Source organism: Furipterus horrens, unplaced genomic scaffold (assembly GCF_987537825.1).
Source record: "Furipterus horrens unplaced genomic scaffold, mFurHor1.1.pri manual_scaffold_11, whole genome shotgun sequence".
In the NCBI taxonomy this organism is placed as follows: domain Eukaryota; kingdom Metazoa; phylum Chordata; class Mammalia; order Chiroptera; family Furipteridae; genus Furipterus; species Furipterus horrens.
In genome coordinates this window covers 3,543,431-3,571,343 of record NW_028327181.1, presented here as the reverse complement: position 1 = coordinate 3,571,343, position 27,913 = coordinate 3,543,431, and the positions used below count along the sequence as shown (strand labels likewise).

Below are 27,913 nucleotides of genomic sequence, written 5' to 3'. Positions count from 1 at the left end.
GCGGCGGCCAATCGCGGCGCGCGCCGGGGGTCCGGGCCGGGGGATCCGGGACGCTGGCTGGCGCGCAGGCTCGCGTCGTTGCCGCCCGGACTTTTGCAGGCGGCGCTGCGTCCCTGCGAGCTGCGGCCGCAACTTCTCGCTCCCTTCCGAGTCCTCGGCTGCGGGGCGGGTCGGGCCGGGCCCGCGCCAGGGGCAGGCGGCGGCTGCCTCCGGCGGAGGCGGAGGTGCAGCGGGGAGCGGGGGCCGCTGCCTCCGCTGGCGCCCGGGCGGGCCCGCGCCTTTGCAGCGTGCCCCATGCATCCGGAGCCCGCCCCGCCCCCGAGCCACAGCAGTCCCGAGCTTCCCCTCAGCGGCGGCAGCAGCACCGCCAACAGCCACCCGAGCCGCCGCCGCAGCGGGGACGGGGGGCCCCCAGGGTCGCCGCCGCCGCCCGCCGTCACCTACCCGGACTGGGTCAGCCAGAGTTACTGCAAGGTGATGAGCCTCAACGAGCACTCGATGCAGGCGCTGTCCTGGCGCAAGCTCTACCTGAGCCGCGCCAAGCTCAAAGCCTCCAGCCGGACCTCGGCTCTGCTCTCCGGCTTCGCCATGGTGAGTCCGGGCCGCCCCGCCCTGCCCCCTCTGCTGTCCCGACGGCGCCGGCCCGCGGGGGAAGGCTGTCGTGGACGGGACAAGAGATGGGCGACCAGTGACAGCGGTGCGGGCGATCTGGTGTCCTTCCTGCAAATGTCCGGGGTTGGGGGCGGCCAGTGCCGCGAGGAGGGAGAGACAGCAGGAACCTCGAAGTAAGTGTGGAAGGACCCGGTCCCGCCTCTGCTGGGGGCGCGGGAGGACAGACGCGAGGGTCTCGGCTCCTCGGGAGCAGGTGTCGGAGGTGGGGGGGCGGCGACGCGCCCCTGAGCGCCCTCGCGTGCCCGGGGGTATCGGCCGCGCTCCTTCGCCGCCTGGTACAGAGGGGACTTCCCGGCGCCCTTTCTCCCACGCACTGTCGGAGCGCCCCGGCCGGGGGGTTGACAGCCACTCCCCACCCCGAGTCTCCGCTCCGGCAGCTCGCCGCTGAGTCCCTGGGCGCGGGGGAGGCGTGGGGAGCGTTCCCGTGGAAAGGGCTCTTTCTCGACACAGGGGTGACCTCAGTTTCCTCTCCCGGGCCAGTGAGGAAGGGGTGAGGTCAGCCAGGCTGCTGGACGGGCAGAGCGCCGGCGCTGGGGGGGCCCCGGCCTGGAATCGGGGAGTCTCCCAGGCAGGGCGCTGCAGATCAGTTCCTGATTATCCGCCGGGGTGAGGGGGGTCTGTGCCCCCGGCCCCCACGCTTCCACACCGAGGTCCCTAACCCAGGGCTCAGCCCTCAGCCGGGAGGGAGGGAGTGGCTCCGCCCTTTGTGTTTTGTTGAGAAGAGCGTGTGTCTGGGCCCGGCCCTGCGTCCTGCAAACTAGTGGCCGAGGCGGGGAGCCTGAACTCTGCAGAAGCCCTCGGCCGGGCCCGGGCGCGCGCCCCGGGGTGGGGAGAGCTCTCCGACTCTATCGCTCGCTGCTCATGTGACAGATCCCTCCGTGGGCCTCGGTTTCTGAATCGGGAAATGAAGGCTGCCACTCAGAAGTTGCTCTGAAATTAGGAATTCAGTTGAGGGAGCCTTGAGAGAGAGCGAAAGTGTGTGTGCGTGCGTGCGTGCGTGTGTGTGTAAGGGAGTGGCATGCTAGCTTTTAGTCTAGGCTGATGTGATGAAATTCTCCTTTATCAGATCCTAAGAGCGCAGTCTCTGCCTTTGCCTGACGAATCTCGTCCGAAGAGCGGGCACTTACCAGGCACTCACTGCGTACGGGCGCTCCGTGGGCTTCCCAAACTTCCACGGGAGCTCCTCAGCCGCCCTGTGGGACTTCCCAAGGCCAGCCGGCCTGTCTGCTGGGGTGGGATTTGAACCCACTCAGCTGGCATCCAGAGCCCTCTTGGACACTTCTGTCATTGGTGTGTTTGGAGCCCCCGATGGATGCCCGGCTGGGGACATGTTAGGTAACGAGGTCTCCTGGAGAAGGAGAAGGAGAGCAGAAAAGTGTTCTTTTTTTTTTTTTTCTTGAGCGAAATAAAGTTTTACACTTTTGGGGAAGGGAGTGGCCCCAGTGAATGTCAGCTCTTCACAGCAGTGCCCCGAGGAGGTGGCATGCCCGTTTCCCTTTTCTTGGGGTCATAAATTCATCGCTGCCCAGACCCCTTCCCACTCCAGGAGAAGCGCGGATCAGTGGGTGACTCTCTGCCACCTTCTTCCTCTCAGAGAAGCAGGTCTTCTAAACAAATGTCATCTCCCTCCTCCTCTTGCTAAAAACAGTGCGGGCAAGTCAGGAGGCAGGGTCAGCCGGTGGCGCTGGGTGGGCCTCGGCTCTGCGGGTGGAACCCCCGAAAGTTCTGCTGGCGGGAGGAGCTGAATCCCATGACAGCCTCCGTTCTGGGTTAGCAGTCACAAGAGGGTAACTGTTTGCCATGTGTCTGGGAATCTACGGGAGAGACGGGGTTGGGGAAGGAGGGGGACTCAGCAGGGCCAGTCCGCGGGCACCCCCCTCCCACCACAGACACCCAGCCTTGTAAGTGAGCCCCTCAGGGGACAGGGTGCCACACAGCCTGGCACCATGGAAACAGTGAGTGAGTTTCCTGGACTACTCTCCCTTGCCCTGTGAGTCAGCACTATCCACTTCCTGCCCCCAAGGGCTTCCTTCCTAGAGAGACCTGGAAAACCAGAGGCCCTCATGTGACCTTCGATCTCCAGGGATAGGGGAGTCATTGGGGGTGCCGTACTCGGCTCGTCTTCAGATGTGATTGAGGCAGGGTCTCCCAAGAGACTGGAAGGGATTGAGGGACCCCTTCCCCATGGCCATGCGACCTCAGGCAAGCAGCTTTACTTTGGGGGGGCCCGTTTTCTCATGTGGACAGAGGGAGCGTGTGTCCCCCTCTCCCAGCGACTTGCATGAGGATTCATAATGAGGCCCATGACAGGTTGAAGAATTTTCAGGATCTGATGATGGACACCTTCGCTGGACCTTCTAGTCTGCAGACAGGTTTCTTGCTCCTGATGGCCTTTCTAGAAACGACAGGTCTTGTCTGGGCTCAGCATCTAGACTCTGAACAGGGGGCCCTGGAGGTAGCCCGTGATCAGCATCCTGCAGGTATTCTTGAGCCAAAGGGACCCTCGAGGGCTACGATTCAGGCCCTAAGGACCTCAGTTTACCTCTCAGTGAGAGGCTGCCAGCCTCGGCCTGAGCCTGGCCCCCGAAGGATTGTGGTGAGCACACGTAACCATCTTGCTTTGCTGGGGAGGGCGGGCTCCGGGCTGTGTATAAATGTAACGTTAGCCTAAGCAGAAGATAATTGGGAAGGTCAGCCTGCTGCCGTAAACAAAATGCCTTCCACGACCCGGGATCAATTATTTTTGGATTATCTGCCTCCTCAAGTTCACTGCCCGCCACCACCCTTTTGTTCCCAGGTTCCAGAGCAGGTTCAGAAGTTGCTTGGAATTTCTGCGAAAAGGACTTGGAAGGCAGAGCTCAAATCATAAGACATAACTGAGCCTCTGTGACATGTGCAGAATCTGGGGGGGCATGGCCATGAGGCAGCAATCACTGTTACCTCTCGTAGCGCTCCTCACTGGGTGTGGTCACGGCTGCTGTTGGCTGGCTCTCGCGAGAGGCTAGACCTTGTGCCAGGTGTTGGACTGTCTCCTGTGGGCTTCCCACAGCCTAGGGGGTGTGGAATGACATGCCTGAGGAAGCTGCAGACCCCTGTCGGTGGTGTAGCCCCTCTGCTAGGGAAGAGGAAGCATCACAGCGGTGGGAGGCGGAGCACAGTCGAACAAAGTAAGGACAGAGACTCTGCAGCCAGACATTCCTGGGTTCAAATCCTGGCTCTTCCACTTAAATCTGTGAGGCCCTGGGGAAGCCACTGAATGTCTCTGGGCCTCAGTTTTCTCATCTGTACAATGGGGGTAATAGTAGTACCAACCTTATGGGGTTGGGGTGAAGATACATTGTATTAGTACAGCCAGTCCCAGCTTAAGGTGGTTTGACTTAACTGTTTTTTCTGACTTGACAATGGAGTGAAAGCAATACGCATAATAAATTACAACACTCTATTATAAAACAGGCTTTGTGTTAGATGATTTTGCCCAGCCATAGGCCAATATAAGAGTCCTGAGCACGTGCAAGGTAGGCTAGTCTGAGCTCTGATGTTCAGTAGGTTAGGTGTATTACATGCGTTTTTAACTTAACGATATTTTCCACTTAAGATCAGGTTATTGGGATGTAACCCCATTGTAAGTTGAGGAGCATCTGTATTTGCAAAGCACTTAGAATATACCTGGCCCAGGTATCCAGGAGTCTCACTCACCCTTGTTCTCGTGGTGCTGGGACTGCTGCATGGGAAGGAATGCACTTCCAGCTAAGCCTTGAGGGCGGCAGGGTTAGGGCTCGGAGAAGAACCCTCTGAGCAGAGGAAGTGTTGGAAACAGGGTGATAAAGATGAGAATGTGCAGGGTCTCGGGGACAGGCAGAGGGGCTGCCTTACCTGGAGTTGAGGGTGAGTAAGGAGAGAAAGATGTATCTAGCCTGGCAAGATGGGGCAGTGCCTTGGCTGGCTGTTGGGAGAGTTTGAACTCTTTATAGGTGGTGGGGAGCAGAGGGATTACCGGCACGAGATCAGTTCTAGAATAAGGTGGATGATGTTACCGTTTACCGAACGCCAGGCACGTGCCTGGCCCTTTTTCCTTCCATCTTAGCCCTCGGAGCAGCTTTAAAGGTATGTGCTACAGACAGTAGTTAGGATCACCCGGCTAGGAAAATTCACGTCCTGGTCGGACTTGGGGCCTTTCGTGCGCAGCTGCAGCCCCCCTGTGCCCCCGTCGCTGGCCGATGGCTGGGCCTTTGAGGGCCTCCAGATGTCCAGTTCTGCTCTGGGCTGTGCGTACAGGGAATGCTGCTGCGTGCCCCGAGGAGACAGTGCTCCCTGCTTAGCAGAGAAGCCCTTTGTAGAAGTTCACAGGGGCCTGTGGCACATTTCTGGAATTTTCTGCCAGCGTCTGTGTTGGGCTCTGCTGGTTCCCGGGTCCAGGGCTGGTGAAGGACTGGGCTTTTTCAGAGGGGCACTAGGGTAATCGGGGGGCTGGGGGGGGTTGGAGAGGTAGAACCGAGGACGTTTAAACAAAAGCCAGCAGGTTTCTCTGTGTTGGGACTTCTAGGAATCCTTAAGCTGCCCCCCAGAAGGGATGCCTCACCCCAATAGGACCACAGACTCTTCTTCCGAGGAGAATCTCCGGGGACTATGGTTGGACAGCCCTCTTCGGGAGCATTGGTTTAACCCGGGAATCAGCCAACGTTTTCTTAACAGATAGTAAATATTTTTTACCTTGCAGGCCACGAATCTCAGGGATAACTACTAAATTCTGCCATTTTAGCTCAGCTAATAGGTAAATGCATGGGTGTGGCTGTGTGTCAATAAAACTTTATTTACAAAAATTGTAGTCTGCAAGCTGCAGTTTGCTAGCCCCTAGGTGGTCTGCAGGCTTTTGAGTGCACACGTCTCTCAAAAATTGTTAGTACCAGCCTCAGTATCTGTAGGCCTATGCGTACAAATACGTATACGTATGCATGTATGTGTGTTATATCTTGTGCATGAAATGTGTCCCAATAACGCGTACATAAACACACAACACAATAATAAAAAGTTGAAAGGATGAGCTAAACAAGAAGGTCATTAGAAATTCGGATACAGTCTGCTTTCCAGTGGATCACACAGGATTGTCTGTCGGACACTTCAGAGGCCCCGGGTTGAAATGCCTGAAGGTCAGGTCTTATCCCCATTTGTTTCTTTACGGTTGTTTTACCGAGACACCTAGAGGGCCAGGCCCGGTGCTGTGTGCGAGCAGAACAGAGAGAAGCAGGAGAGTGAAGCGGGGGAAGGGGATCCGTTATTACATCTTCGGAACATGTTCAGTGCCCAGCGGGGAGGGAGTGGCTTCCTGCTTTCTCTCCAGTAGAGCCACAAGACCCTGCAGGCACATAATAGGTTCTCAATAAATAGCTTCCCTGAGTGAGTGAATGGCCCTGTCCTCACCTGGGCAGCCATGGGACAGGGATGACTTGGAAGATAAAACCTAAAGAAGCCGCAGTGAGCCCGAGGAAGAGAAAGTCTAGGCCTTTTCTCTCCCCTCCCTCCTCCAACCTACTGGTGGTTCGTGGCATCAGTTTCGAGAGTTGCAACCAGCCTTTTTTTTTTTTTTTTAATGGAATAAGAATGGAATGAAATCAAGTAGCAGCATGCATCCTGTGTTGTAAGAATAGGCCTTGTTCGTGCATTTCAGGATAAGTATTGTTTGGTGGAGTTTTTGTTTCCGTTATAAATGTGTGTATCTATTTATAGAAACATTTGGAATAGTGGAGGTAGTGGTCAAAAGAGTTTGTAAACCGCTGGGCTAGGCCTCAGTCCTCCCTTAATAGATGGTTTGCATCTGAGGTGGGACAGGCAGGCTCAGACAGCTCTGGGTGACCCCGAGTGACCCTGCGTGACTGTGGCCTGGCGGCTCTCCTGTTCCAGGCGGAAGCCACCCACCCTCCTCAAGGTGAACAAGAGAAGCCCAGGGTTGGGAGAGGAGCAGTGTGTCCCCCAGCCGTGGGCGCTGGGGTCGGGCCAGGCATAGAAAGGCAACCTCAGAAGGGCCTGGACTTCAGGCACCAGGTGGCCGGGGTCCCTGGAGCCCAGCAGGAGTGAGAGGTGGCTGGCCTCCAGGCCGAGTGGGCAGACCCTGGCAAAGCCAGCCGGGCCCTACCTTTCAGAATCATATGACCCTCTTGGCTCGTGCCTGAAAATTGGCATCCCAGCGTCCCACGTAGGGGGACCCACGGGCCGTTCTGAGGTGGGGCTGGCAGTCTCCCACCCTCCCTACCCTTTGGGACCCCTGTGGCCAGGTTCAAGCAGGCCTGTGACTGGATGGGAGATGTTTATTTTGGTTTAACGAGCCCAGCGCTCCAGCTATATTTACCTTGTGAAGCCGCTTGCAATCTGATCTATCTCTCCCGGACTCAGCTGGGGCCCTGGGAGTCGCCTGCCAGATTCATGAGGCCCCTGTGACTTCACGCTCCCTTCGCGTGGGGAGATTTCCCAAGCGGAAGCATTCTGGAAAAAGCGGCGGCTTTCTTCCTGGGAACCGTTTTCATCGGGAGCCATGATTTGTACCAGTTGTTCCTTTACGCAGCCCCGTGACATGGAACTCTGTCCCCAATGTGGGGACAGTACATAGAGCCAGCCCGCGTGGTCGAAGTTCCAGGAATTGTAGAGTCCAGTGAGGGTGATGGAGTTTCTTCCGGAGCATGGCCACGGGCCCTTTCCTCTTCCTCCGAGGGCCCAGGGCCACCGACTGAGCCGCCCAGCCTGGCCCAAGAGCTGGGGGAAGGCGGCCAGTTCTGGTGTCCCCAGGCCAGGTGTGTCCCAGCAGCTGCATCTGGCCCTGAGACCTGTGGTTGTAACAGACGGTGTGGAAAAGGTGGTCTCTCTCCTGCTGATGTGGCCACCTGGCCAGGTGTGGTTTGGAGCCCATGAGGCTCAGAGTGGGGGTCCGGTCCCGCTCCCACCCCCAGGGGTAGAACATGGGCGTGTGGATCAGCTCTCTCCAGCCTGAGCTGAGAGCCTCCAGGGACTAGTTCTCTTCCACTTCCAGCCCCGTGGTTGTTTTTTTTTTAAACTAAGATTTATTGAGCACCCCCTGTGGGCTGGCCCTGTGTTAAAACACTTACATGTGAAGACCCCATTTCATCTCCCCGGCCACTGTCTTAGTCCATCCGGGCTGTTACCACAGAACCCCACAGCTGGGTGGCGTATAAACAACAGACGGTTATTCCTCACAGCCCTGGAGGCTGCAGGTCCAAGGTCAAGGCACCTGACGGTTCAGTGTTTGGTAACGGCCGGCTTCCTGGCTCCTGGACCCATCTTCTCACTGTCCTCGCATGGTGACGTGGTGGGAGGCAAGGAGATCTCAGAAGCCTTTTTTAAGAGGAACGGGGAGAGAGAAAAACATCAATTTGTGTTCCATTTATATATGCATCATTGCTTGATTCTTGTGTGTGCCCTGACCTGGGATCGAACCCACAACCTTGGTGTATCAGGGACAATGCTCTAACCACCTGAGCTACCTGGCCGGGGCCTGCAGCCTCTTTTATAAGGGCACCAGTCTCATCATGGGGGCGCTACGCTCATGACCTAATCACCTTTGAAAGGCCCCACCTCCTAACACCATCACATTGGGGGTTAGGGTTGCAACCTGTGACTTTAGTGGGGATGTTGCGAACATTCAGTCTGTAGCAGCACAAGCCTGGGAGGGAAATGTTCCTGCGCCACAAGGCTGGAGAGCCGAGTGGACTTGAGTTCAGATGCCTTGCTCCACAGCCGTGTCTGTAGCCCTTGAGCCGCTGACCTTGCCTCTCTGAGCCTCAGTTCCTGCTATTAAGCTTATTATCTGCCAGGTCCTATTCTGAGGGCTCTATATTTGTGAGCTCTTTGAATTCTCCTGACAACCGTGAGAAGTAGCCCCTGTCCTGTAGATGTGGAAGCGGTGGCACAGAGAGGGTGAGATACTTGTCCAAGGTCACCAGCTTTGTAAGTGGAGGAGCCAGTTGCCTCTTTAACAGCCATACAAAGGTGGAGACACCAGGTAAGGGAGCAGTACCCCCCTTCCATCACTCATATGCTCCCAGCATCCAGCTCAGGGCCTGGGGCATCTAATGGCTCTTGGACATTTCCAGTGAGTGAATAGCCAGCGGCCTGGGGCAGCTGAGCACAGGCTGGTCGCTTCTCTGGTTTCAGGTCCCAGGGCAGCAGGCTGAGGCAGGAAGGGAGGACCTGGCTGGTGGCCCAGCAGGTTGGAGCGTCGTCCTTACACCAATAGGTCGGGGGTTCGGTTCCTGGTCAGGGCACATACCCAGGTTACGGGTTCGATCCTCGGTTGGGGCGCATATGGGAGGCCATCAGTCGATGTTTCTCTCCCTCTCCCTTCCTCTCTCAAATCAGTAAACACATCCTGGCCAGGGCGGCTCGACTGAAGCGTCGTCCTGTAACCGGACGGTGGTGGGCTCAGTCCTCGGTGGGGGCACGCGCGGGAGGCCGCTGGCTGATGTTTCTCTCTCACATCTGTGTTTCTTTCCCTCCGCCCGCGCGCTCTAAAATCAGTAAGCATGCCCTCAGAGGAGGGGAAAATAAAATAAATACACGTTTCTTTTTAAAGAGTCAACCGATGAGTGCCTAGATGGGTGAAACAGCCAGTCAGTGTTTCTCTCCAAATGTGGCCTTGAGTCCGCCGCACTCCGGCGGCCGGCCCCAGTGCCACATACCCGCACCTGTGCTCAGTGCTCGGGGCTGGCCTTCGGCCGCCAGTGATCTTGAAAACAGCCAGAGTCCTCCTGGCACTTCTCCAGCCTGCTGCTCCCAGCCCAGATCTGATGAGCTGGCTTCTTCACGTGGGGTCATTGCAAGGCCCAGGTGTCAAGCAGCAGGTGGCAGGCCCTGAGTGTGCCCCCGGTGACCCCGGATCCACAGGTCTCCGCGAACTGGGCGGAAGCTAGTGCATCAGCCCTGGGGCCTGGGGACGGAACTGGGGCCTGGGGAGTAGATGGCCCCAGGGCTGACGCACGCCTCCCAGCTGGAGCCCGTCTCTTCTGGGAAGCCTCATGGCTCCTTGTTGGTTGCTGCACTGTGTTCTCAGAAAGGGCCTGGGCCTGACCTTCACCTCCATCCACACCCTCCGCTTGAGGATGGGAGTGGGGGGCCAACAGGGAAGGAGGAGGGGGATTGCTTTTTCTTTTTTTTAATGCAAACTTTGTTTTTAAGATTTTATTTATTTGTTTTTAGAGAGAGGAGAAAGAAGGGAGAAAGAGGGAGAGAAACATCACGGTTGCCTCTCACGTGCCCCCAACTGGCCCGCAACCCAGGCCTGTGCCCTGACTGGGAATCAAACCGGCGACCCTTTGGTTCAGAGGCCAGTGCTCCATCCACTGAGCCACACCAGCCAGGGCCAAACTTCTTACCGTAGTAAAGTACACATAAGCCCGTTTAACCACTGGTGTGGTTGGCCTTTAACACCTGGCTGTGGTAAGAGCAGTGGCTGCTCCGTGGTAGGTGCTGGTCACGTGCCAGGAGCTCTCATTTAATTGTTAAAATAAACCCGTGAACTAATATGATGCTCCTGTTTTCCAGATAAGAGAGTGGTGTCTCAGAGAGGTTCAGTGACATTCCCAAGGACAGGTAGCTGCTGGGGAGCAGAACTGGGATTCACACCCAGGCAGTCTGCTGTCCTTACCAGTACTTTCTGCCGCTTCCCAACCCCGAGCAGATGAGTCTTGTGATCCCCATTATACATACGTGGAGACTGAGGCTCAGGGAGACCTCATGACTTGCCCAGGGCCCCCCGGTGTGACAGAAGGAAAGCCTGTGTGGGCCGTGACTGTCCCGGTGCTCAGCCCGCCTCCTCTCCCTGCAGGTGGCCATGGTGGAGGTGCAGCTGGACGCCGAGCATGACTACCCGCCGGGGCTGCTCATCGCCTTCAGCGCCTGCACCACGGTGCTCGTGGCCGTGCACCTGTTCGCGCTCATGATCAGCACCTGCATCCTGCCCAACATCGAGGCGGTGAGCAACGTGCACAACCTCAACTCGGTCCGGGAGTCGCCCCACGAGCGCATGCACCGCCACATCGAGCTCGCCTGGGCCTTCTCCACCGTCATCGGCACGCTGCTGTTCCTGGCCGAGGTCGTGCTGCTCTGCTGGGTCAAGTTCTTGCCCCTCAAGAAGCAGCCAGGCCAGCCGCGGCCCACTGGCAAACCCCCGGCTCCCGGCGCGGTCGTCAACGGCAGCGGCGGCGGCGGCATCACGCCGGGCCAGGCCGCCGCCATCGCGTCCACCACCATCATGGTCCCCTTCGGCCTGGTCTTCATCGTCTTCGCGGTGCACTTCTACCGCTCCCTGGTCAGCCACAAGACGGACCGGCAGTTCCAGGAGCTGAACGAGCTGGCAGAGTTCGCGCGCCTGCAGGACCAGCTAGACCACAGAGGGGACCACCCGCCGACCCCCGGCAGCCACTACGCCTGAGCCCCCCCGGGCCCGGCCGTCCCAGTGTTGGCCTTAGGCCCTTCCCCAAGACCTGGTCCTGCTCCGGCCTCAAGGGCAGCCTGCACGGGGCGGGCTTTGGTCAGGGGCTGAGAGTCGGGGGAAGAGGCTCTTTTTAAAGAGAAATAACTGCACTCTGAAACTTTCCTCCTTGGAGGATAAGCACTTCCTGTTCTTCCAGCTCTGGCTTCACCTCTGGCGGGAGCCAGAGCCGGGACAAATGCTCCCTTTGTCCCTCTCCTTGCCCATGCCCGTGCCATCTGGATGCTTCCTGTTCTTTCCATCTTGACACCCGCCCCCATCCCCGTTCAGCGTCGAGTGTGCGCGAGTGTGTGAGCACATAAATATACTCATAAGGGGCGCCTCCACTGTGTGTATTTGTTGGGTCCGGGCTGCCTGGTGTTTCTCCGGGCGCCTCAATCAAGTGAGCCTCTAAGCAGATGATTTTTTTAAACATTTTGAGAAATTTCAGACCTACAAAAAAGTTGCATGAACAGTAACTGAAATACATATATAGTCAGTTGTTACCTGCGGTAGTTCTGTTCCACTATTTCTGTCAACTGATCAATACGTAACCTTGTTTTATGTATGTTTCTATTTAAAGACACCGTATTTAATATGTATTGTTGACTCATTGGCGTTGATTCGGGGCCAGCAGAACCATCCCCTGTGCCTAAATGAAGCTTACCTACCCGGCCCAGCCATTGTCTCCGGAAGGCACAGCCCGGCGTCCCTGCGCTCAGGCGCACTGGGCGGCAGGCACTATGCCTGAGGACTAGTTTAAAGGGCGAAATCAACAAAAAGCACAGAACGTGGGAACTGTGGCGCTAAATAGGCCGTGGAAAGGACGCTTGTTTCCAGTAGGAGAGCTGAAGCTTCAAGGCAGAGGGTGTCCTTATCAACCTCCGCTCAGCGGCAAATTTGCAAACACAGACACAGTGAAAGACGAGGGTCCCTGTGTTTTTCCCCCTGAGCCAGATGCGTTAGTTACAGATATCATGGCCCTTGGTGCTGTGACCTAAGACTCTGCTTCCTCCTAAAACCAAGGACATTCTCCTGCATAACCATAACTGAGGGGTTAAAATCAGTCAAAGTGACATTGATGCAATACCAATAGAACATTCACGTTCCCTTTCCCAGTGCTCCCACCATGTCCTTTCTAGCAGCAAACCGCTACAGGATCATGGCGTGCCTGGAGTTGGAACAACCGCTCATTGTCCTTTGTGACATTGACATTTTTTGACGCGTCCAGGCCTGTGGTTTGTCATGTAGAATGTTGCCTCGGTCTGGTTTCTCTAGATATTTTGTCATTGTTGCCATCAGGTTGTGCACTTTGGCAGGAATATTTGTCTCCATTTTGCAGATGACAAAATTGATGCCCAAAAAGTAATTGGGCAGAATTTGAACCTAGAAAGTCTGGCCCAGAGCCTGGGCACTCCCAGAAATCTTACGTGGGAGGATTCTGGCTCAGAAGCCCCAGCAATAGCACTGGGCCCACCTTCTTGTGGACCAATAATGAGCAGGACTTGTAGCCACCCTCTTCTTCAGGACATGTTTGTCACAGTCGCCACTGCTCCCTCTTGCTTCACACCAGGCCAGCTTCATCGGTGCTACCTACCTAGCCCCTATGGGCCTTTGAGTTTGAGAGCTCTGGCAAAAGTGAAAGTTGGTGGGAGGAAGTGTGGCCTTAAGTTCTTGTCCTGCGCAGACTTGAACTTGGCCAACAGCAGCTTTGTGGGCCGAGTGGGGAAGGGGGCTGTCCTTTTTCCCACTGCAGCTTCTTGCTTCCCTCCTGCATCACATGCACCAGGACCCACCCCTCCCATGTTCCTGGATGGCTTGGACCGAGTAGGACAATTAGCACAGGGCAGGGACCCCTGTGTGAAACTGTTCACTGCTGCCCAGAGAAAACAGGTACCTTCCATGCATTCTTAAGAGATCCGCCGCCCCGCTTCTGCGGAGACCTGGAATCTCACTGGGATAATTTCTGGGCTATGACTATAGTCTTAGGTTTTCTTTCCTGAACTCAAGAATCACCAGATTGCCTTGTCGTCGTCGTCGTCGTCGGCAGCCGTCCGTCTCGAGAGACGATGGCGTAGCTTCTTGAGAGTCTATCTGCACCGCCGAGAATGGCTGTGCAGTCCGATTCGGGAGTGACAATCCCTGCCACACTTGGTACAGGTGAAGGCAGATGGCTGTTGTTGCTGCTGCTGACGCTGCTTCCGCCTCGATCTTTTCTGGACCGCCTCCTCGTTGCGCGCAGCCTCCGCGCGTGACGTACCTTGCCTGACCGCGAGCCTCCAGGCTAGGCGGTCGTCTGCTTGAACTTCCCATGTGTTGAGATTGATGGAGCATTGTGTCATGTCCTTTTTGCAGAAGATTGCCTTGTAAAATATAGGTATTCAAGCCCTTCCCTTGGGTATGTCTAATTCTCTGTGTTTTTTCTTTTCTTTAAGATTTATTTATTTTTAGAGGTGAAGGGAGAAAGAGAAGGAGAAAAACATCAATGTGTGGTTGCCTCTCGCGTGCCCCCAACTGGGGGACCTGGCCTGCAACCCACGCATGTGCCCTGACTGGGAATCGAACTGGGGACTCTTTGGTTTGCAGGCTGATGCTCAGTCCACTGAACCATACCAGCCAGGGCTGAGTCTGTGTTTTTTTTTTTTTTGTTTATTTTTAATATGCTTTTCCCTTTGTTCCCCTCCACCCAGTGACCCCCCCTCCCTCCAGCTGTCCCCCCCCCTTAGTCCATGCCCATTGGTTGTGCATATAGTTCTCAGCATCTCCCTGTCTACTCCACTCCCTCCGCCTATGCTTCCTAATTCCTGTACCATCTCCATCCCTTTCCCCCCTCCCCCTCCCTGCTGACCTCCCCCCATAATGTTCCTCATACCTATAATTCTTTTCCCACTCTCGTTGCCTACTTAGTCTGCCTTTGTTTCGGTTCCCTAGCTTCTGTTGTTGGTGGTTGTGATAAAGTTTTCACTTTAATGTTCATAGTTTTGATCCCCTTTCTCCTAAACAAGTCCCTTTAACATTTCATATAACAGTGGTTTGGATCTGATGAACTCCTTCAGTTTTACTTTGTCCTGGAATTACTTTCTCTGCCCTTTTATTCTGAATGATAGTTTCGCTGGGTAGAGTAATCGTGGTTGTAGGTTTTTGCTTTTCATTACTTTGAATATTTCTTGTCAGCCCCTTCTTGCCTGTAGAGTTTCTTTTGAGAAACCAGCTGAGAGTCTTATTGGAACCCCTTTGTATGTAATTCTCTTCTCTCTTGCTTCTTTTAAGATTCCCTTTTAATTCTTAATTTTTGACATTTTGATTATGTGTCTTGGTGTGGTTCTCCCTGGGTCCAGTTTTTTTGGAACTCTCTGTGCTTCCTGGATCTGTAAGTCTTTCCTTCCCCAAGTTAGGGAAGTTCTGCTTCATTATTTTTTCACATAATTTTCAATTTCTAGTTGTTCTTCACCTTTTGGCAGCCCTATGATTCGGATGTTGGCCCGCTTATAGCTGTCCCAGAGGTTTCTGAGCCTCTCCTCATTTTCCTCACTCTCGTTTCCTCTTTCTGCACTGGTTGACTGTTTGTTCCTTCCCTATGTTCTGGTTTGTTGATTTGATCCCTGGTTTTCTTTTCCTCACCACTAGTTCCATATGTGTTTTTTTTCATTTCAGCAGGACTAGCCTTCATTCTTTCCCCGTCTTGTTTAAGATCTGCTGTCAGGTCTGTAAGCATTCATATAACCAAAGCTCTGAACTGTGCCTCAGAAAGATTTCCTGTCTGCTGCTTCGTTAGATTAGATATTTGCTGTCTGGTCAGCTGCGTGATTGGGATCTCTATCATGATCTGTGCCATCCTGACAGTTTTGTGTTTACCTTTGCTTCCTGGGTGGGGCTGTCACACCTCCTATGCTATAGGGGCAGAGCCCCGTGCACTCGTCAGAGCCGGGTGACCCTTCTCACCACGCTGTGGCATTTTCTGTGGGGGTGGGGGTCCAAGATGGATTCCTGCCATTCACTCTCCACTGAGAGGCAGGGAGCCTCCTCCTCCATCCCCACCTCCCCCGGGCCTCACAGTCCAAGGCAATGGGGGGTCTGCCTTCCCTGGCATTTGAATTGCAAGCTGGTGGGTCTGGTCTGCAGCCGGGGCTGCTCCCCAGGCGCTTCTCGCCTCCCCTTAAATACAGGTGACTGTGCTCACCGCTGTCCCACCACCATCGGCGCAACTGCCACTGACAGCACAGCCTGACCTCTCCACCCCGGCCTCGCCCCTCCTACCCGTCCGGACGAGCACCGCTTCTTTGTAACTTCTTACGTTGGACTTCCATTTGTTTTGTGGAACTTCTGGCTGTCTCCGGTTTTGCGGTAGTTGCATTCCTTCTTAGTTGAGGGAGACGCAACGTGTCTATCTAGGCCTCCATCTTGGCTGGGAGTTTCCCGTGTGTGTGTTTGCCTCTGTGTCCCAGGCAGAGCTGTCGCTCCTGGTACGTTGTAAGGGGCGGGGCCTTAGGGACTCGTCAGTACAGGGTGACCCGTTTCACCACGTTGTGGCGCTGTGTGTTGGGGAGGGACCCGAGAGGGAACAATGCCGCCTGCCCAGCACTCGCCCCTTTTCCAGGCACCTCTCCCACTTCCACGCCGGACTGGTGCCCCTCTAGCTGCTGCCCTGGCCGACGTTCCCAGAGGGGGTGGGCCTGCGGACGATCTAGGACCCTGGGGGCCCTTTAAACAAGCGGACTCTGCTGAGAGACCTGCAGTTTCTGCCTCCGCCCCAACCCCCACTGGTTTGCACAGTCAGAAGCAATGAGGCTTGATCTTCCCCGGCGCTGAGACCGTGAGCTTCGCTGTCTGGTCTGGGGCTGGGAGCACTCCCCAGGTGTCCCTCCCCAGGTGTCCCTCCTGAGTTTTTAAAACGCGTGACTGCGCTTTCTGCCAGCCTGCTGCTGCCGCCGCCGCCACCACACCGCGTCCTCTCTGCCCTGGCTCCGCCCCTCCTACCTGTGTGGATGAGTATTTCTTCTTTATATCTTTGTTTGCTGGGCTTTCATGCAGCTTGATTTTCTGGAACTGCTGGTTGTCTCTAGTTCTGAGGTAGTTGTGTTCCTTCTTAGTTGTGGAGGGAGACGCAGCGTGTCTGTCTACGCCTCTGTCTTGGCTGGAAGTTGGGTCTGTTTGTTTAACAAGCACTCCAGGGACTCTTAAATTAACTCAGGCGACTTAGAGACATGCTGGTCGTTAAGAACAGGTTTTAATTTCAGTTTTATTCATATTTTGAACAGAATGATACATTCACAGGGTTCCAAGTACACAGTGAAACGTTGTCCTCTCCTGTCCCCAGTTCACTTTGTTTCCCATCTAAAGAGTTCATACATAAACCAGCGCACACACCCTACTTTTTTGAAAAATGGTGCCCTGTACACACGGCCACTGCTCTGTGCCTCCATGTAAGTACAGTCACTTCCTAGGGGGTGACTTGTGGCCCTCCTTGGACCTCAGTTTCCTCCTCTAAAATGGGACTAGTGATAGCAGGACATCCTAGGTTGTTGAGGGGTCATGGGAGGGGACGCAGGTGAAGCTGTCAGCATGGGGCCCCGCACCCTAGTGAGCGCTCTGTGTCTACCTGGTTAATTCTGTGTCCCGAGGTGCCCAGGCTCAAATTCTGGTGTCAGGTATAGACCCCCACGCCTTGGGTTGGGCCGCCCTGTTTATGATTTAGAGGCAGAGCGAACCTCCACGGTATCAGTGCGCGTTTAGTGAGCCTTTACTAGGTGCCGGGTGCTTGGGGAGGCCTTCGCACCTCCTGGTGTTGCAGAGTTACCCTGGCGAATCATTCTCTGGCAGGGTGGTTATGCTGTAGCGTGTTTAACAGGATCCCTAACCTCTGCCCGCTAAGTGCCAGTAGCATTTCTGCAGCTGTCACAACCAGACATGTTTCCAGACGTGCCAAGTGCCCCTGGGGAAGGAGACAGGGTGCCTCATTTGATCCCCACAGTAATCAACTCCCCAGGTGGTAAATACCGTTACTGCCCCATATCAGAGGGGAGGAGACCTAGAGAACAGAGCTTGGGTGACGGACCCCAGAACACAGCTAATAAGTCACATGGGATGCAGAGCCAGGCGGTCTGACTGCAGAGCGCCCGTCCCTCCTCGTTACATAAGAGTCCCTCTTAAGTCGCAGGAATGTTGTCTAGATTGGGGTTATGCAGAACCCTTCCCAGATATCTCTTCATGATTAGCCTCGATACATATGAGTCATCATGATGACATCTTTTAGCACACCCTCAAAACACCCCAGTGAGACCTCTGAAGTCCCATTTTACAGAGGACGCACGGAGGTTACTTGCTAAGGGTCACTAATCCAGTAAGTCAGGAGTTCTTGGCCCAGGCTGTACATCAGAATCATCTGGGGAAAGTTTTGAAGGCCCAAGCCACACCCCAGACGGATGAGAAATTCCGGGTGTGGATCCTGGGCATCTGACGTTTAGAGCTCCCACGGGATTCCAAAGTTGAGGGCCCCTGTGTTAGGCCAAAAAGCCAGGTCAGATTTAACCCCAAATCTTAGTGACCAATGTGACGAGATGCAGGTTGCTTCTTTCTGGGATCTCAGAGCACAGAGGCCCAGAGACATCTCCTCTCTCTCTCCCCCTCTCCCCCAAAACCCTGAGGGTCAAGCCATGCAGGCCATAGGGACATCTTCCCTCTCCTCTACCTGATATCCCTCCCATGGCTTCCCTAGCTGCCAACTTCACAGGCCAATGCCACCAGGTGCTCCTTAATTATCATGTGCTCAGGGGCAGGGTCCTAGAATGAAGGCTGTAACAAGAGGGACCCTAAGGCCAGCTGGGGAGAGAAGCACCTGCCCCCTATTGGCAAAGAATGACCCAGTGCTGGGAGGAGTGCAGTGCCAAGGGTGTGCCCGGAGTCACACGCACTGGTCTGAGCAGTTGGGTGACGTGGGTTTGACTTTCTCCTGAAGCTCTGATAGTCTCTGCAGGGGCGAAGGGGTGGTGGGAGCTGGCATTTCAAAGACACTGTACCCACGCCCTCCCCCTCGAACCCCACTTACACTCACAGCGAGGGGGGCTAGGGCTGAATGGGCCCACTGGACAGATGTGCAGGTGGAGGGATGGGGCAACCCCCCTGAGTCCAAGCAGTGTTCCAATAAGGCCAGGGTACAAATGGGAGGGCCTGGGCAGGACTAGAATGAACTGATCTTCAGTGAAATGAGTTTTGAAGGCGAGGAACCAGAACGCACCAGCAGGACTGCAGGAAGCAGGAAACCGCCCTCTCTGGTCCGCCCCTGAACCTCTGCGCCAGAGGAGACCCCAGGAACTGCCTCGCTCACACAGAGGGTGACAGGTGTGCCCATCCCCTCACCTGGCATCAGCCTCCTTGTTTTTCCTCCGTCTTCTTGAACATGGCCAAGGCTTCCTCCAGCACGCCATCGGGGTCTAGAATTTTGACCTGGGGGGAAGTAGCAGGGTTGAGTTTGAGGAGCATAGAAGTCCCAGGCTGCCAGCTTTATGAGGTGCTGCCTGCTTTGGGGGGTGCTGCCAGCCTTGGGGGGTGCTGCCTGCCTTCCTGGAGATGCCCTGACTGAAAACAAAACCTTGTCTGTTCCCTAGTTGGACTGGGCTGGGTCAGGCCAGGCTGGGTGTGGCTGGGGGGTGGGGGTGTTCTTTTCTGTCTCTTTCTGGGTGTGGCCACAGGGCCCTGGTGAGAGCTGCCCACCTCAGGAATGGGGAACTGGGTGGGCTCCGGGGCCTCATCGCGGCCAAAGTCGATCATCGTGCCACATTTGGCTACGTCGTCCACCCAGAAGCCTTCAAACAGCTGACCATGGTCCAGGTGGAAGAAACGCCCCGACCCGTTCTTCAAGCCTCGCTGCCAGTAGCCCTCATAGCGGTTCCCATTCTCTGGAAGAAAGGCCAGAGGTGTGGGTGCTGGGCACAGCAAGCTAGGCCAGACAACTAGGCTGGCCCCTCCACCATGCCCTGCCGGCCCCCTGCCACTCCCAGGCCAGATGCCAGCCCCCCAGGAAGCCAGAACAAAACTAGGTTCACTAGCGTGCACCAGGCAGGTAGGTGGAGCGGGGTCTGGGACAACTGGCCTATAAACAGCAGAGCGCTGGGGTGTCAGTGACTTCCAGAATCAGACCTGGGTCATGTCTTGCCTCCACTACTTAACTTGAACTTGGACGAGCCAGACCGTTTCCTGTTTGTAAACAATATATATCTAATAATAGGAATCAACAGTGTTTTTTCAGCACTTACTCTGTGCCTGGTTCCTTGTGTGTTTCTGAACTCACTCCTCAAAACACAATTCTGTGAAGGGTGAAGGACTCCGTTTCACAGGGGGAGCTTGCAAGGCTCAAGGAGTCTGATTAACATGCTCAATGTCACAGAGCTAGGAAGTGACAGAGGCACAATTTGAAACCAAGGCCTCTTCATCCCAGGAGCCCATGCTCTTAACTGGGAGTCGATTCAACTTCTCATCTGATGGTGGGAGTGTAGAAATAATAATAAAGCCCAGACACTTAGCAGTTGTGTGACTCAGGGCAAGTCACGTAACCACTTTGTCTTGTCTCCTCTTCTGTAAAACAGGAGTAAAAGTAGCATGTCCCTCACAGAACTGTGAAAATTAAATGACTTTATATGCTGTGGCACAAAAGCAGCCGTGGACAATACATAGGCAAACGAGCATGTCTGTGTGCCAATAAAACTTTATTTACAAAAACGTGTTGGACTGGATTCAGCCCAGGGGCTGTAGTTTTGCTGACCCCTGCTGCAAACACGCATCAGACACCACGCTAAGCTTAATAAATGTAAACCTCATTTACCCTTCACCGTAGCCCTAGTTAAGTTTTATTTTTATCCTTACTTTACAGACGAGAAAACTAAAGCACAGAGGGTTTAAGCAGTTGCCCAAGGTCACACAGGATAAGAGCCTGAGTCAGAATTTGAACCCAGGCCGGCTGGCTCCAGAGTCCGAGGCATGATGCACGGACAGCTGCTATGCTGTGTGGGCCGCAGCAGGCTCTCACTAAATGCAGGCTCTTTCTGGGGGGACGCTCACCCAACGCAGGCAGTGAGCCAGGTGTCTGCGGGTCTGAGCATGTCAGACACAGGGGCTGGGCTACACCTTTCCCGGCTGCCCCAATGCCTCAATTTGGTGGAATCGCATTGTGAGTTGGACTTGAGTGTTTCAGGAGACTGGGCTCCAGTTTCCTTACCAAGAGCATCTACTATGGGCCAGGCACTGGGGAATAGTGAGGAACAAAACAGACACCGTCCCAGTCCTTCTGCAGCTCACAGTCTACAGGGACATGATACTTGCTTTATAGACAGTGTACTCTGTGCCAGGCCCTATTTTAAGCACTTGACATAGATCCCCTCATCTACTCCCCATCACAGTCCTATGTAGTGGCTACTACTATTATTCCCATTTTACAGGGGAGAAAGCAGGCACAGAGATGCCAAGTAAACCCCATCATTATACACCTGGTGCTCCAAAGGAAAGGAAGCCGGTGCTGAGAATAATGAGGAGAATGTGCTTTAGGTGGAGTGGGCAGAGACAGCCTCTCCGCGGTGGAGACAATGCAGACATCTGAGCATCGTCTTTCCATCCCAGGAAGCACGAACAGCAGTGCAAGGGTGCTGAGGCAGAAAGTGTGGGAACTGAAGGAAAGTTAGTGTGGCTGAAACCAAAGGAGTCCAGGGCAGAGGGAGGGGAAAGCAGGGCCAGAACCTGCCCAGCCCCACAGGCCACGGGCAATCTGCACTCGTTCGAGGGCCACAGGGAGCGATGGGAAGGTGGAAAGCTTGGCAGGGACAGGTACAGTTTGTAAAAAGCTCACTCTGGTGGTTGCTCAGAGAGTAGATTAAACCCTGAATATTTTTTCCCTAGTTCAATGACTATCTGCTCCTCTTCCTTCAGGTCTCTGTTCAAACGTTGCCTCCTGAGCAAGGCATTCCCTGACTCCTGACCCTCAGTCAATCTAAATAGTTCTTGTCACCGGCTCCTTTGTAACTTTCCAACACACCTTCTTATTTTTTAAGGGGAATTCCCTAGCACTTCTTCTTCTTCTTTTTTTTAAAATTATTTATTTGTTTGTTTATTTATTTTTAGAGAGAGGGGAAAGGAGAAAGAGAGGGAGAGAAACATCACTGTGTGGCTGCCTCTCACTCACGCCCCCAACTGGGGACCTGACGTGCAACCTAGTCATGTGCCTTGACTGGGAATCGAACCAGCGAAACTTAGCTCACAGGCCAACACTCAATCCACTGAGCCACAGCAGCCAGGGCTTTCCCTAGCACTTCTTGACCTCCCAACTAACAGACTGTGTGACCTTGATCAAGTGACTTAACCTCTCTGTGCCTCTGTTCATTTGAAGAGCGTACCAATGTTATAGAATTGTAGTGAGGACTAAGTGAGTTCAGTGCTGTGTAGGTGCAGCTATGATTGTTAGGATCGTAAGAAAATGTCTTAATCGGTCATGTTTATTGTTTGGCTCTCCTTTTAGACTATAAGCTCCCTGGGGGCAGGGGTGTGATCCTGTCAGTCACCTTAACCCTCACTGTAGCAGGGCTCTGCCAGGGCGTGGTTCACGGAGGGCCCAGAGGACCGGGGCCGGTGGGGCGGGGCCAGCAGGGCGTGGGCGTGGCTTAGTGGGCGTGGTCTGCAGGGTATTGGGGCGGGGCGGGGCACTCACTCAGGCGTAACATGCCTTCCCCATCGGGCTTGTCATTCCGCCATTGGCCCTCGTAAATGTCGCCATCGCTGTAGTACATGCGACCCCACCCGCTGCGCTGGTTGCCGCACCACTCACCTTCGTAATACTCTTTGGGTCCAAAAAACTGGATCCCATAGCCCTGAAATCGGGAAGGTAAACCCGTTGACAGCGCCCCCCACCGCTAGGAAAGCCCCGCCATCCTCCCTGGCACCCAACCCACACACCTGGGCTTCCTCCTTCTTCCTCTCTGTCCTGCACCGCGTACTGAAAAATCGCTCCAGGCTGTCCGTTTCCCTCTGTCCCTGTGCTGCCGCCTTCATGCAGCCCGCCGTCATTTCTCCCCTCCTCACTGGTCCCTTGCTCCACTCTCCCCTTCTCCCCGCCCTCACGCATCCTCCATACAGCAGCCAGAAGGGCCTTTCCATCGTCCATCTGGTTATGTTTCCCCCAGACGCCTCTGAGAATCAGATCAAAGCTATGGACTTCTCCCCAGAAAAATGAACCATACATAGCATCCAACCACAGAGAATCACGGACTCCCTGCACATCGCACCTAAGGAGGTTGGATGAAGCAGCTCAAGCTTCCTGATTCCCCACCAACACACCTACACCTCCTCTTACCCCCACCTCCGTGGGCACACACACCTTGCTGACATCCTTCCCTTTGTTACTTCTGCCTTCTTTGCTACTTCCTCTTCTCCTTTTTCACTTCAAGGTTAACTCTGCATTTTTTTAATGTCACCTCCTACGGGAAGCGTGCCATGAATGCTCAATAATCTTCCTCTGAGTTCCCTGTGCAAACCTCTATCCTAACGCTGTATTATAGGTAAATTGTTTATTTTGAGGTCTCTCTCCCCACTGGCCAATCAACAATTTGCAAGCAGAGATCATGAAACCCTGGGCGCTACCACTTGCCAGCACTGTGACTCCAAGCAAGGCACGTCACTACTCTGAGCTTGTTTCCTTACCAGTAAAATGGGGATGATGATGGGGATGATGATGATGGTGTGAGAGTTAGCTGAAGTACCATATCATGTTCCAGGATTGCAAGAGCAGTTGTTCGTTAGCAATACTATATATATATATATATATATTTTAATATTTTGTAGCCTTTTTCTTTGTTTGTTTTTAGAGAGAGGGGAAAGGAGAAAGAGAGGGAGAGAAACATCGCTGTGTGGTTGCCTCTCACTTGCGCCCCCAACTGGGGACCTGACGGGCAACCTAGTCATGTGCCCTGACTCGGGATCGAACCAGCGACACTTGGTTCGCAGGCTGACGCTCAATCCACTGAGCTACAACAGCCAGGGGAGCAATACTATATTTTTATGTTACCACGGCCTATGGTGAGGATTTGAGTGTTTATGGCTGGGGGCACGCCTATGGTTGGCTTCTACCCCTAGGACCTCGGACCTTCCTCTCTTGTCCAGTGGCTAAGAGTGTGGCCTCAGCTTTCTTGCTCTGACTCTTCCTACCCTCCTCTTATCCTGGCCCTACAGAAGGGGGATTCTCAGAAAGGGCTGCTCCGGGGAAAGAAAGCCAGGAAATGAGCGGAGAAAGGGGAGGAGACTCCCCCAATCTCCACCCCCCAGCCCACTGCCTGGCTGGCTTCTTGTAGCCACAGTTTCACACGCTCCCCCCCTGGGCCCTCTCGTCTGGCTTCCTGTTTCCTGGGTTTTGTTCTGAGAAGCCTTAACGATTCCCCCACCGTTCCTTCTCCTACCCACACAGTCCCCCTGTTCTCCCCTCAAACCCACTCCTGCCTTTTCTCCCAGGCCTCTCTGACTGCTCCCGGACACACGGGCACAGAGCCTGCTCTCAGCCTGGCCAGCGCCCCAGGGCAGGATAGGAACCACTCACCCATTTCTTTCCGCCTTTCCACCAGCCTGAGTATACTCTCCTGGACTTTCCCGTTACTTGGTCGGGAAGGCTGAGGGTGCCATAACCGTCTCGCTTCCCAAACTTCCAGTCCCCCTCGTAGATGGCCCCTTTCTTCTTCCAGATCTGTTTTCCTTTTCCTGATGACACACAGATGGGCCTCCGTGGGGCTGGGGGGCAGTTGCTGGGGACCCTAGGTTTGGTGATACTTGAGGACTGGAACAGGGTCTTTGTCTCGTCTCTAGACCCCCCAGCACCCAGGAAAACACCAAGAACGTTCCATTTTCTACAAACGATGGTTCTCCAGACTTTTGCCTTGAAGCCAGATTGACATAGCAAACCCCAAGTCAGTTTCATCTCTTAATAGTATGGAACCGAACCTGCAACCAAGGCATGTGCCCTGACTGGGGATCGAAGCGACAACCTTTCACCTTGAGGAATGACTGCCAACCAACTGAGCCACACCCGTCAGGGCATTATTCCCATTTTAGAGATGGGAGAACTGAGGCTCGGAATGGTGTAGTGATCACTCAAGGTCATAGTTGGTGAACCTAAGATTCTCATGCAGGTTTCTGGACTCCAAAGCACCCAATGCAGGAAAGCAGGAGAGAAGCGTGGTTAAGAATCTGGAATTGTGAGACTGGAGTAAAACGTCATGCTCCCTTTTTAAAATAAAAACTTTTTTTCTTTAGGAAAAAGGATCCCTTTGCCCCCCACTGGTTAGACCAGGAGCCCAATCTAGTTAAAGCCTAAGCCCCAGCTACTTGGAGGAGGGAGGTCCTCCTTCACCCCCTGTTGGTCAGACCCCCAGGGTCAGAGCTGAGTCTGAAGACCAGACTCCCAGCTGCAAGCTGGCTTCTGGGGGTCTGCCTTTCCCTCCTGTTAGGCAGCGCCATGCTTAGCCCAGGCCTCAGAGGGCAGGGACACAGCTGAGTCCCCTGAGCCCCAGCTGTGGCTGGGGCTGGCGTCTCAAGACTGCTCTGTGCCCCGCTGCTCCCTGAGACTTCTTCAGCTGAAGTCAGGGCTCAGTTCCTTTCCAGAACGGCAGAATGTGGAGGCCCCGGCTCTCCTGGTGAGCATTCAACTCTCGGAGGAGCCTGGGGACGCATCTTACATCGCCAGTGAGCTCTGAAAGCTGTTTTCTTGGCGCAAACCCCCCGCTTGCCGCCCGAGCCCCTGAGGGTCCCCCTCTCACCATGTTTCATGTTGTCCATCCACTCGCCCACATAGCAGTCACCGTTGACAGCATACACCTGGTGTCTCAGCCCGTTCTTCTGGGCCTTGCGGTCCCATCCCTTCCACGAGGACTCTGACTTCTGTGGGCTCTTGGAAATGGGCATGTGGGCTGCTTCTGCAGGGCCAGAGGGTGCTAGCGAAAGGTTAGGGACATCAGGAGCTCAGTGCGCCCCACGTTATGCCAGCGTCCCGGGGCTCCCGGGGGGTGCAGCTGTCTGAGCCCCAGTGGGGTGAGTCATGTGTGTTCCGAGTCCATGGGGCAGATGAACTGCCCGTGAAGGGGCCCTTTTGTGTGGGACTGACCCTCGGCTGTCTCCTCCCTTGTTTCTTCAGGGGTGTCCTGGGGGTGGGGGAGGAGGGAGGGTCTGATGGCACAATTACTTGGGAAACCAGGGAAACCAGCAGCACAGTTGGGTTTGTGATGGCATCAGGAAGACTGTCCTCAGGCAGGAAGTGATGGTCACATGTTTAATAACCAGTAGGACCAGTCAGAGTGGGTGCTGGTCCTACGGCGAGAACTTGGCCTGGAGCCCCTCGCAGTGAGCACTGAGAGCCATTGCAGGGGAGCGGGAGGTTGGGGTAGCCATGGTGCTCCCTGGCACCGCCCACAGGGACACCCCTCACACACAGACCGGCCGGGCACCCAGCCTTTTAACCCCCTTGGTCTTGCATGATCTGTCTGGCGGGTAAGCTGGTGGAAAAGTCCAGGGGCTGGCTTTGCAGAGTTTGCAAGCTGTCAAGAGGCCCACCAATTAACAATACTGCTTCTAGGGTGACTAACTCTCCCCATATGCCAGGACTGAGGGGTTTCCTAGGGCCTCGGACTTTCAGTGCTAAAACTGGGACAGTGCTAGGCACATCAGGATGGTTGGTCACCCTTCTGCATCTGACCTCTGAGTCCCCACGCCCCCCCGGGTCCTCTACCTGTCTGCCTCATCACCTGGCTAGGTTCTTCTGTCAAACCCAGCTCTCCTCCCCGCCCTGCCTGGTGGCATTGCAGAGAGACTTGGGGTGGTCTAGGGCCTCTCCCCCGTCTGGGAGCCCCCTGTGCTCTTCATGCCCCCAGGATCTCCAGTGCAGACATTCATGTCCATCTGTGTGTCTCCATGGGGCCTGTGTCAGGTGTTAAAGATGGTCCCTTCCAAAGTTGGGGATCCCTGTTCTGCCTTAGCAAAAACTACCGATTCTACCACATCGGCTTGGGGAACACGCAAACACACCGGCAGGGTCAGCAGCAAGGGCTAGAGTGAGATATTTGACCATAGGCATGCAGAGCTCCTGACCAATCAGACAAGCAGAATGACCTTAGGGCTGAGCAGATTCCAGGAGATGATGGGGTTCCAGGCCCCCACCCACCCAGGGCCAGCATCACTGGTAGCAACCTGAGCAGCAGCACGGGGCCCTGACCTTGGAAGGGCCGGCGTTTGGTTTGCTTCTCTACCGTCACTGTTACGAAATTCTCATAGGTACTTTCTGAGCACGGGCCCTGTATTTTCCTTTGGCATGGGCCCCGCCCATCAAGGAGTTCCTTCTGCTGAGCTACAGCAGCGGACCCCAGGGGTCTGACCAGGCTGACCAAGCACACCAGCTGGTGTAGATCTTGACAATTGTACCTAGAAATAGGGAAAGTCACTCCAAGCGATGAAATCAGCAAGGGCAAAAGCTGGGAGGGGGAGACAGTCTCAGGCCCTACATTTCGTGTTTTTCTTTTCTCTCCCATTTTCAAGTACCACCTGACGGAGCTGAATCTCGATATTTAAGCTTTACATAGCATTACTATAAATGGAAACAAGTGTCAGGTACCGGGAGGGGATGGGAACCGTGAAAATAAAAACACTGAGAAGAAACCGATTTGTCTTAGCCGGATTGAGTCTAGCAAGTTTTCAGAAAGGTGTTAATGCTATATTAGCCCCAAACTGACAATTTCTCCCTGGCTTGCCCAGAATTGTAAGAGAACCTAGAATCTAACAACTCTATTACGATGTCACTGGGGTTTACTTAAAGCCTCATCAGAGTAATATAAACTCAACCAGGCGGGTGCACCAGCCGGCACTCTCGGCAACACGGGTTCCACTCAAGCGGAGGCTGAGGACTGAATATATGAGCTACTGATCGGAAGAGCAAGCTTTGCAGCGCGGTGCGCGGACTCTGCCTGGGTCCGGAGGGCTAGGGGACCGAGCCCCGTCCCGGCCCCCCCTGCGCCCTCTCACCCGCGCTCACCTGCCCAGCGGAGCCTGGATCCGGAGTCCTCAAGCGGGATCCGAGGGTCCTCAGCCTCCAGCCTCAACTGCAGCCCAAAGCGCGCTCGGGCGTCCTGGACAACGCCCCCCCCCCCGGGTTGCTATGGCAACGTAGGGCTACAGCAAAGCCAGCTGGCAGTGCCCGCCCCTTCCTGCGGAGACTGCGCTCGCTGGGCCACGCGTGGGGAACAGTGGAGGTCCCCCTCGCGTCCGGGGAAGGAGGTCTTCAGGCCCGTGGAGGTCGAGTGCCGGCTGGTGCCCCCGCCTGGTGGCCAAAGCTGTGCGGAGCGAGAGTCACGGTGCGCGCAGGGAGGTTCCTGCCCTTTCCATCCCCGCCCCTCTCCCGTCTGGGGTTCCCCAGAGCAAACAGAGCGCAGGGGCCAGGCAGGAAAGGGTTAAAGGCGGTTCTTCCACGATGCAAAGTCGAGGTGGCAGAATTTGAGGGGAAAACCAACGCCACAGGGGTTCTCGGTCTTGCGGGGGTGGGGGGGTTGCTAGTCGCCTTTGAGACTCTGAGGGAGGTTTTATAGCCCCTCCAGCTCTGGAAGGGGTGTACATTTTACATGGCCACTAGCAGGCCAAGGTCATTCCTCAGCTCCCATCCTCCCAGTGGCTCCCCTTGTCGCTCAGAGTAAAGGCCACAGTCCTTGTGGCCTTCAAAGCCCTGCTGCTTCTGCCCACCTCCCGCCCCTTTCCTCTGGGACC

At 55.1% G+C, this 27,913-nt stretch overlaps 2 protein-coding genes across 4 annotated transcripts; one reads left to right on the top strand and one right to left on the bottom strand.

The window, feature by feature from the left end:
- The first annotated feature begins 36 nt into the window (after positions 1-36).
- On the top strand, positions 37-11,107 carry LOC149996774 (calcium release-activated calcium channel protein 1). Its single transcript, XM_090290615.1, has 2 exons — positions 37-591; positions 10,502-11,107. Exons 1-2 carry the CDS (start codon positions 295-297, stop codon positions 11,105-11,107), a joined length of 903 nt encoding a protein of 300 aa, XP_090146741.1. The 5' UTR covers positions 37-294.
- Positions 11,108-17,049: 5,942 nt separating this feature from the next.
- On the bottom strand, positions 17,050-27,285 carry MORN3 (MORN repeat containing 3). 3 transcript variants are annotated; one of them, XM_090291041.1, is made up of 7 exons: positions 27,189-27,285; positions 24,928-25,101; positions 23,715-23,872; positions 21,837-21,996; positions 18,857-19,041; positions 18,503-18,589; positions 17,582-17,641 (listed from the first exon to the last, which is right to left on the bottom strand). In XM_090291041.1, exons 2-6 carry the CDS (start codon positions 25,070-25,072, stop codon positions 18,509-18,511), a joined length of 729 nt encoding a protein of 242 aa, XP_090147167.1. In that variant the 5' UTR covers positions 25,073-25,101; positions 27,189-27,285; the 3' UTR covers positions 17,582-17,641; positions 18,503-18,508. The 3 variants fall into 3 exon arrangements, with proteins under 3 accessions (XP_090147166.1, XP_090147167.1, XP_090147165.1); XM_090291039.1 differs by having other exon boundaries at positions 24,928-25,083; positions 27,189-27,238; XM_090291040.1 differs by lacking the exon at positions 18,857-19,041 and having other exon boundaries at positions 17,050-17,641; positions 27,189-27,227.
- Between the last annotated feature and the right edge of the window lie 628 nt (positions 27,286-27,913).